We start from the raw sequence: 9946 nt of genomic DNA on the forward strand, positions 1-9946 counted from the left end.
CAGAGCTTCCAATGACATCTGCCCCCCCTCCCCCAGCCATCAGCAGTTTGGTGCACGTTCTTTTAGGTCTTTGCCTACTTATTTACATTTACATATATACATACATATATATGTTGCCATAGAGAATATATATGCTTTCTTTTTGAGTTTTTCATTTGTTTTTTGCTATTCCAAGCAACACTGAACATCTTTGTGCCTCTTTTATACATGTGTGAGCTTCTCTTGGGCAGTTTCTGAAGAGCCTAATTGCTGGGTCATGAATGTATATTGGTGGAATTAGGTTTGGCTGCAAAAAACAGAAAACACAACAGTTGTGGCTCAAATGGGACAAAGGTTTATTGTTATTTTTTAAATCTTCTTTTAGAAGATGTCTGCAGGCAGACAGTCCCAGTGTGTCAGCTCCCCAAAGACATCCATGGTCCAAGTTCCATCCTTCTGTTCTGTTTTCTTGGACATTGCTTCCATCCTCGAGGTCGCCTCTGACCCAAATAGCTGCTGGAGCTCCAGCTATTCCATCTGCATTCCAGGCTTCTGAAAGAAGGGAAAAAGGGTTCACTTCCCAGCTGTGAAATTTCCTTTTAAAGCAGCCTTCCCAGCTATCCCACATAATGCTCCTGCTAACATCTCTTTAACCAGAACATGGTCACACAGTCCATACTCCCTGCAAGAAAGGCTGAGATAGAGTCTTTTAACTGGGTGCATTGCCATCCCAAATAAAATTGGGGTTCTGTTTCTAAAAGGAACGAATGGATCTTGGCTAGGTCACTGGCAGTCTCTGCCATATAGGGGATGTGAGTTTTTAATTTAAAAAGATTATGGTCAAATTGTCAAGCTGCTCCTTGCCAGGGGGGATTCCTTCCAGCAGCATCAAAACACCCATGCCCTAAGCCCACACCAATCAAGGACAGCAGACCCCCTTATCTGCAAGGGAATACCTTCCAAGACCCCCAGTAGATGCCTGAAACCGGGGATAGTACCGAACCCTATATGGCATATATTGTTTTATCCTATACATCTATATCCATGATAGTTTCATTTATAAATTACGCACAGTAAGCAATCAAGAATAATAATAGAACAATTATAACATGCTGTCATGAAAGTTATGAATGTGGTCTCTCTCTGCCTCTCACAGTATCTTATTGAACCCTGCAGGGGTAACTGAAACCTAGGAAAAGGGGGTGATACCATAGTTGCAACATCGAAGCCCTCTTGACCCGGGAGTGTCCCAAGCTGCGTGATGTAAACACTGGCACATCCTCTAACCCACCACGTCTTGCTTATTTCCAGACAAACGGGGAGCATAGAGCCGGTGGTCCTGCCGCTGCTGTGGTTTGGAGAGGTAGGGCCGCGTCCGTTCGCGGTGTCGTCGGGTCCCCTCGTGGGGGCCCAGGTGGGCATGTGAGCATGTGAGGCGGGGGTCTGGGCCCGGGTGATGGTGCACAGCATACTGGAAACTTCACTGTCCAGGCCCCTATGTCAGTTGTCCCGGTGAGTCAGAGGAGCCTTGAGACGGGGAAGACAACAGCAGTGTGAAGCGGCTCCGGTGTGAGCTGTTTTGTTCACGGGTGTGACCACCTCTCCTGAGAGAGGGGAAGTTGGTCTCCAGGTGTCGCTTTCCCTTGAACTTTGTCCTCTCCTAGCTTTTCAGGATTTCTTCTGGCATAGCTCGTTTTACTGTATTGACTGTATTTTTTATTTTTTCTGGTCTACCTCGTTTTGAATCAGAGCGAGCTAACGGCCGGGACAGCCTAGGAGCCCAAAGTTCCCACCCGCTCCCAGCCCGGTCCGCAGCGGGTCGCAGGAGGCGGAGCTCCGCTCCACGCGGTCGCTCAGGGCGCTTCCTGTCTGGGGGCCCCGCCCTCCCGGAGATGCTCAGGCTTCGGCTCCATTCATTGGTGGGGAAAGGGATGGAGCATCATATGGGCGGGTTTTATGGGCCAGACTTGCCTCCCATTGGCCAGAACGCAATCACATGGCCCTGCCCTCCTCCGCCTGCAAGGGAGTCTGGGAAATGTAGTCTCGCCATGTGTTCCGGGATGGGAGCGGAAGGGGTGAGAGGGGTCCGGAGGATGGTGTTTTGGGGGGCCGATGTCCTCTGGGCCCGCGGCTCCGGCTCACGTGCGTGTCGTTCTGCCTCCCCAGAGCGGGGCCATGGAGGGCGAGACGCTGCGCACCTTCTACACGCAGCTGGTGCTGTTGCCCAAGGTGCTGCACTACGCGCAGTACGTGCTCCTCGGCCTGGGCTGCGTGCTGCTGCTCATCCCCGTCGTCTACCAGGTCCGGAGCCAGGTAGGTGGTGGCCAGGCGGGCCTGGGTGGCGGGGGGGGGGGGGGCTCGGGTCGGACCCCCGACGCCGTCCTCCCGGAGCCCGAATCTCTGCGGGGGCCGGCCCTGCACCCTCGCATCTCTGCACCCCGCGTTGCCGCTGCTCTGCCTGTTCTGGAAGGCCTGGGGCCCGCCCTCGGAGGGGTGCAGGTGGGTTTTGAGTCACGAAGCCGGGCACTTGGATCCTTTGTTCGTCGATGCCGGAGGTGCTAGGCTCTGTCAGGTGCCAGCACACAGCAGGCGACATGACAGGCGAGATCCTGCTCAGGGGAGCGAGGGGGCTGGCTTTCCAGTCGGGGAGGCGGATGAAAACCAAGTAAACATCAGAAAAGATAATTTCCCTGATGATAAACACGATACAAACGTGGTAGGCCAGAGCCCTGGTGTCAAACGAAAACACGTGAACCACCTGAGATTTCAAGTTTGAATTTTCTAATGACCACAGTTAAAAGAAACAGGTGAAGTTAATTTTGATCCTAAATTTTATTTAACCCAAATATATCCAAAATATTATCATTTTGACATGTAGTCAATATAAAAGATATAAATATTTTTGCATTCTTTTTTTTCAAGTTAAGTCTCGGAGAGCCAGTGTGTGTTGCACACTTACAGCAGGTCTCCGTGTGGACCGGCCCTGTTTCAGCAGCCGCGTGTGTCTCCCAGACTGGACAGTGCATGTCCGGGGGCGGGGCTGGAAACAGGTATAGGTGGAGTGTGAGGAAAGGCCTCTCTGAAGAGGTAGAGTGTAAGCTGTAATGGGAATGCTAGGGGGACGCTCAGCACAGAGCCACAAAAAGAATGCCCCACAGAACAGCCAGTGCAAAGGCCCCGTGGCAGGGACAGGTGAGGCCCATGGGAGGGTCAGGCAGGGCCCGGGTGGCTGGAGAGGAGTAGGGGGAAAGAGAGGTAGGAGGTGGCATCTGAGAGTGGTGAGGACAGGTCATGCCAGGCCCTGTGACACAGGAGGAGCAGCTTGGAACTGATTCTGGGAAGCTGTTGGAGGCTTTTAAAGAGAGGAGCTGCCGCGTGGCGAATAGGCCCTCGGTTGGGGAGCAGGTGACCAGTGAGGAGGCCCAGGTGAGCTCAAAGTGGGCAGCTGATGGCAAGACGGGCACTAAAACGGGGAGCTGCAGCCCTGGGCGTCCAGGCTTCAGAAGCAGGAGGAAGAGGGCCGACAGCATGCACCCCTTCTTGGACTGGGGTCATTCGTTCATTTGTGGCATTCACTGGCGTCCTTCGCCAGGTGACTTAGGTTTAGTGAGGCACTGTGCGCAGGTCAGGGGATACGGAAACGACCAGAACGTGAAGTCTGAGACCAGGGGCAAGACAGACCCTTAAGACCTTTAAGTGAATTATTAATACTGTAGTCACAGGATGACAGGAGAGCTGTGATGACAGCGCTCGAGGGGCAGGGGAGGTGGGTCAGCAGCTGCTGTGGCCTGAGAGGGGACGCCACTCGCTGGCAGGATGGCAGGAAAGGCCATTTTTGAATGCATGAACCAGGAAGCCACCCACTCAGGAGGTGGCCCCCACCTAGTCATCCCGAGGCACAGGCCAAGGCCTTCCACGGGGCCTTAGGGTGCCCAGCTGGCTGCTGGCCTTTGGGTCCTCTTCAGCCCCTGCTCTCTCGCTTTGTCTCTTTCCTCGCTTCCTTGGAGGAAGCTCGCGTGCTTGCTTGCTTGCTGGGTGGTAATTCTAGGCTTTTCACCTGGGCTTTCGGACCTGGAACTTCCAAATCCGCTATCCTCTGGGGGAGAACGTTGCCACTGTGCGAGGTGGCCAGGGGCCACCAGCTCTTGTCACGTCACTGCCTTTCGTGTTTGAGCCCCAGGTGAACACTGGGTCTAACCAGCCCTTTGAGGCGCCCTCTTCTCTGTTGCTGTGAGTCCAGTGAGCAAAAGGGAACTTGCTAGTTTCTTGATTGAGTTACGCAGGGTTCGGGCGGGAAGGAGCCTGAAGCCACGAATATCTCCCTGGGGCAGAGCCCCACCAAGGGTGGCCGCTAGTGAGGTGCACACGGCCACATCAGGGGGTCTCTGGGGACCGGCTGGGAGGGGCTGGGCCATAGGAGGCCAGGACAGCCTGGGCCCTCTGTCTCCTTCTGTCTGTCTCCTAGTCGTCTGTCAGAAGGGGACGGGCAAGGGGATCCGCAAGTGCAGAATGTGAAGGTGGTGGCGAGGGTCCCCTTCCCTGTGTCACCCCCAAGTCAGCGTCCCACCTGAATCCAGTAAGAACACTTGCTCCTGTGGACAGTGTGGCGGAGGCTCCTCCCTGCAGGTGTCCTTGGACGCCAAGTGATTGGAATTTGTGCCACTATGTAGTTTTTGACTTAGCAAGATTAGGCCTTACCTGTTTTTTTTTTTTTTTATATATACTTGTTCTGATTTTTTTTTTTTTTTAAAGTCTCCTGCTGGCAAACTCAGCATATTTTAACTTCTCTTCAGAGAAATTTTTCTTCTCGAGTCATTCTTTAAAGAAAAAAAAAAACACACACACATTTTAATAGAAAAATCCGTTTGTTCCTGGTTGATTTACGACGTTTCATCCTCTGACTCTGGCCGCTGGGGCCCATCCCCCCGCTCACTTCTCTGTGGCCTGAATTTTCACGTGGATGAACCCTGTAAGCGTGAACCCCTTAAGCTTGCCCGTCTTTCCGCGTGTGCTTCTGTCTGAGGGCGCCGGGTCCCCCACCTCTCAGCCCACTCCGCTCCTTAAGGGTTGCTGGACTCTCAGATTCTGCGCCTTGCCTGTTTGCTCTTTGCTTTTTGCAAATCGAAGACGAGTGTAAAACCTTTGCTGTGTGGCTTCAACGTCAACTATAAATTAGCTTGGTTATCTTCTAGGAGAAGTGCTATTTATTTTGGAGTAGTAGTAAAAAGGGGCCAAAGAATAAGGAGGCCATTCAGGCCTATTCTGAATCCCTGATGACACCAGCTCCCAAGGGCGCTGTGCTGCAGGAAGCAAGGCTGTAGGTGGGTACCAGGTAACGCTGCCTCCCCGCCCCGCCCGCCTCCCCTAGCGAGTAGAACGCGGCGGCTTCGACGCCCGGCTCCCACGTTCTTTCAGCCTCACCTCGCCTGGAGTGTCTACAGACTGAGAATGCACATTTGTGGATTTTGCCTTTGGAAAAACCACCTTCCTATGTCCCTTGGATCCCAGAGGGTGACCCGTGTGCTGTGGGCTGGTGTCCTGTTTGCAAGGTCACGTTAGAAAGGCAGGATCGAGATTTAGGCCAACTGTTTCTCAAACCTCTGGTGCGGCAGACCCTCCGGGGAAGTCTGCGAGGAAGGCGGACTCCTGGCAGCCTCTGGCCCCCTGGAGCGGAAGGGTGGTGGGGCCGCGGATGTGTGTTTTAACGAACCCCTAAGGGGATTCTGGTGTGGAAACAAGTTTGAGAAATGTTGGTCTAAATCTGGGATGACGGACCAGGAACAAAGAATTCAGGCATCAGTTGAGCACCAACTGTATATCCAGGACTGGACCCGAGGGTGGGGTTGCTGGATTGAACACAAATAAGAAACAACTGGAAGATGCCCAGTTAATTATGGATATCAGGTAAACATTGAATAATTTTTAGCATAAATGTTTCCCGTGCAGTTACGGCGCATGCTTGTTCTGAGAGCCTATTCGCTGCTTACCTGGAACTCACATTGAACCGGGCGCCCTGGTTTTCCCCGGCAGCCCTGCCTGTGGGAGAAGGAGGCCGGTTGCGGTTCTCCGTTTCCCTGGCCAGGTTCCTGGAGGGCCAAGGTCTTGCGAGAACTGTGGCCAGGGGTGGTGTCCCTCTGCCAGGGGAGGTGACAGGCAGCGCCGCAGGCCCTACAATTTGGGGTTGGGCAGGGGTGAGTCACTCTATAGTTGTGCCTCTGAAAATAGCTGTTATTTTAGTTTCTGAAAAATGTGCTGCCGTCAAGAGCTTCAAGGGCTGGGCCCGCTGGGCTTTCCCTGGCTGTCTTGGGTGCCACATCGCAAGGGCGTGACACAGTAGCCCGCTGGGCCAGTGGCTGTCTCCGGGCCGCTTCAGCTGCCAGGGCTGGAAGAGCAGATAAGACGGAAGACGCGAAGTGGGGTGTGAGGGCGGGTTTGCCGCCAGCCCTGCAGGCAGCAGGGAGGGACAGCCACACCCCAGCCAGGCTCTAGGGGAGTCAGGGGCAGGGTCCGACCATGCTGGGGCAGAGCCCTAAGCGAGCATCCTCCCGAGGACAGGGTCCCCAGGTTGGGAGCACGGGTCCTAGCTGGGCCCCCCTTCCCTCCCTCCGCCAGGGATTCCCCCAGGTCACCTTTCTGCTGTGCACGATCTGGCCCCACCGGCGTCCCTGCCTCCCTCCTGCCCTGACTCCCCTCTGCACAGACTTGCTTGGTGTTCTCGGGGCGAGGGGTGGGGCGTCCTCAGTCGTACAGAAGGGGGCTTTCACGTTTAGCGCAGACGGAACTACGGCCAGAGCCCCGCAGCCGCACCTCCCTGACGTCTCCAGGTGTCCTGCCGTCCCCCGCAAACAAAACTGGGGTCTCCTCTTTATTTTGCCATTAGAATCCAGTTTTCAGATTCTTAGACAAGTGCTTGACTTAAAGAGATTCTACTGCCCTGCTTTCTGGAAGGCAGCTCGACCCCCACCCCAGATGACACCCCCACACCCCTCGTCATGTGTGTTTGGAAAATGCAGTGTCCTCTAATGGCGCTGGCTTCAGCTTGGGGGACGGGCACCTGGAAAGTGGCCAGCGGCAGCCTCTGCCCCACCCTGAGTCCTGTCCTGAGTCTCAGGCCTGGGTCCATGGGGGAGGCCCCACCTTTGCCCTGTACCTGGGTTTGGGGGTGGCTCCAAAGGGCTGTCTTACTTGGGAAAAGGGGTGCTAGCATGCAAGGATACTTTTATATGAATAAGGAAAAGAGCTCCTCTGGGCAGATGAGGCCTGCCTAGGGCAGAGGACTTGTCCAACAGTGTGTTGACTGGTTTGCAGCCCCTCAGCTGGGTTGCCCTTGTGCAGTGAACAGCCTGGACAACTGTATAGGGCAGCCCTTCAGGAAAATATTCCTGGACCTTTCTTAGCTTCTCATTGATCTTTCTCCCACTCCAAGTCCTTTGTCCTCAATCAAACAAAAGTGGAAAGGAGGAGGAGAAAGGATTTGCTTCCTATTCTTGCTCCTTGGGGGCTTGTTACATGTGTCTTTCTTGGGAAAGACTGGGGGGTCCTTTTACAGCCTGGGGGTCATTTCCGCTTTTGACTTTGAGACTTTCTTAAGTCATGGCTCTTAGGCCCACATTGCTGAGTTTCTGGCTGCCCCGGGTGTCCCATGCTGCCTCTGGGGGGTGGCGCAGGGTGTGTGTGTGGGGGGTGCTGGTCTTACTTGGCCTGGCTCGATGCTGGAAGCCTTAGATCGGTCCCAGAGCGAGAGGAGCCGGGCATCCCCCACCCCCCTGCCTGCTGTCTGTGCGGAGTGGGGGCTCGATCCCCCCACCCCATGGTGAAGCCGGCCCTGGGGGTTTGGGTTTCCGGCCACAGCTGCTAGGGCGAGGTGGCCTCTCTGTTCTTCAGGGGAGGGAGGCAGGGGCTGGGGGACAGAGAGGTACCACGCTCGTACCATCATTGCTGTCTGTATTTTTAATTGTTTTGAGTTGAGAAAGTTTTAAAAATGTAAAACTAGATAAATTACAATATCATGTGAGGTCTCGCTCACCCAGACCCAGCAACTGTTAACGATTGTCAATGTTATAAATAGTTAACGTCTTGCGCCAGCTCCCCCCTGTGCCCCCGTCCCTACCCCCAGCACCCCCCGGCCCGGGCAGCCATTGCCAATTCGGTATGTGGGTTTTCCCCCGAGTCTGTGCCATACATCGTGGGCCGTGGGTGAGTTTTAGGCGTGTTGCTACGTGGTGTCCTGCTGTCCCTGTACGCAGCGCTCTGTGTTTGTGGCACTGTCCAGGCTGGGAACCCTGCTGCGACTGTTGTTCAGAAACACGTCCCTCTGTCCCTGGACGCTTGGGCTGTTCCAGCTTCTCTGTGCTAGCAGTGGGCCTGCACACAGGCCCCTCCTCTCGCTGTGCCCCTCACTGTATTGGGGCCTCAGTTTCCCCATCTGTAAAGAGGGCCAGGTGGCGGTGAGTGAGCCGAGGCGGCCTCTGCAGCAGCATTCCGGAAGTCTGTAGTCACTCCAGCCTCCTCTCGCCTCTTCTGACTCGACAGAGGGGAGGTTTCGTGGGGGGCTGTTGGCGGGGGTGCTGAGGGTGGGCTTGGGGACGGGGCCTGGTAATCCAGCTTCGCCTTCCTCCGCAGGGTCCCAAGGACGGCGGGAGCCGGCCGAGCCTGGCCGCCGGGCCGGAGCAGCCCCCCAGCCCCCACACCCCGCTCCTGCAGGACTCTCTCCACGGGCAGCCCGCCAGCCCCCAGGCCTGAGCCCCAGTGGCCGCACCCGCGCACACCGCACGCACACGCATGTGCACAGGTGTGTGCGGACACACTCAGGGACGGAGCTGCTGCGGAAGGGACCCGGGGAGAGGCTCTCATCAACAAGCACTGTACTGGAACCTTCTTTCCACGTGACCCCCGGCCTGACCACGGGTGCCGTGGGCCTTGCGTCCCCTCCCTTGGGAGAGCCGGGCCGTTAGCCACTGGGCCTGGGCTCTCGACGACTCCTGTCACCTCTCGGGGTTTCCCTTCCCATCAAGACAGAACCCTGCGGCCCTGGCCTGGTGGCTCGCCCACCGGGACGGGCCTCTCACTCCCGGGGCCAGGCGCTGTCCTGGAGGCCCAGGCTGGCGGGCAGGGGCCTGGCACTCGGCGAGCTCCGGCGCGGCCCGCCCGCCTGGGCCCGGGATGCCCGGGCAGCTGCTCCCGCAGCCTCCGCACCTCTGCCGGGCCCTGGGGTGCCCTGAGGCCCGCACAGGCCCTGGGTCTGGGTGTCAGAGGCCCTTTTCCTCCAGCCTAAACTGACACGGTCCTGTACGCTGAGCCGGCCGCTGCCTGGCTGCGGTGGCGGCAAGCTGTGCCCCGAGCTGCCCCCGCCCAGGGTCCCTCGGATTTTAGGTGCCAGCGTGGAGGTGGGGAGGCCTTGGGGACCGTGGGTGGGGGACGACCCGCTGCCCAGCGCTCCTGGATCCTGGGCAAGGCCCTGCTGCCTGTCTCTACTGGAAGAGAAATGAATTTTATCGTCTTTTCAAAATGATTCACTATTGAAATAATAAACCTTTAAAAAAAAAGTTGAAGGTTCGAGTCTGTGACGCGGGTTTGCTGGGGTGGGGGCGGGGCTCGCCGGGAGCTCCGGGCTCCTCTCCCTGCGGCCAGCGGCTCCTGTCTGGCCGTGACCAAGAGTGTCCCTCGCGGGCTGAGCTGCCAACTCGCCTTCCTGTTGCTTTTCAGTCCCAACTTGTGTGATTTAAAATTTTATATAAATACTGTGTGAATACGGTCCTTGTTTAGAAGGAGGATCAAGTCCCTTTGCACCAGGCCCCCAGCCCCCAGGGCCCCTTTGCTGCCTCGGTGGGGCCCCTGGCCCTGCTCCCTCTGTGCTGTGACGCACAGGTCCCCCCGGGTTTGCCCGTGTCCTGGCCTTCGCTCTTGCTCGTTACGTAAGTGGCAGAAAGAGAAGTGGTTAAGAGACTGGACTGGAGCTACCTGAACG

At 56.5% G+C, this 9946-nt stretch overlaps 1 protein-coding gene across 10 annotated transcripts in view; it reads left to right on the top strand.

The window, feature by feature from the left end:
* SCARB1 (scavenger receptor class B member 1) overlaps positions 1 to 9497 on the top strand; it is a 68717-nt gene extending 59220 nt beyond the window's left edge. For 4 of the 10 annotated variants that reach the window (XM_069497121.1, XM_069497116.1, XM_069497115.1 and 1 more), the window contains exons 10-13: positions 1291 to 1342; positions 2146 to 2292; positions 5172 to 5300; positions 8602 to 8665. In XM_069497121.1, the coding sequence (XP_069353222.1) occupies positions 1291 to 1342; positions 2146 to 2292; positions 5172 to 5300 (328 nt within the window). In that variant the 3' untranslated portion in view covers positions 8602 to 8665. Of the gene's footprint in view, positions 1 to 1290; positions 1343 to 2145; positions 2297 to 5171; positions 5313 to 8601 lie in introns of those variants that run through there. The other 6 variants (XM_069497114.1, XM_069497120.1, XM_069497113.1 and 3 more) reach the window with 5 other exon arrangements.
* The last annotated feature ends 449 nt before the right edge of the window (positions 9498 to 9946 follow it).

Source organism: Eulemur rufifrons, chromosome 21 (assembly GCF_041146395.1).
Source record: "Eulemur rufifrons isolate Redbay chromosome 21, OSU_ERuf_1, whole genome shotgun sequence".
NCBI lineage: Eukaryota > Metazoa > Chordata > Mammalia > Primates > Lemuridae > Eulemur > Eulemur rufifrons.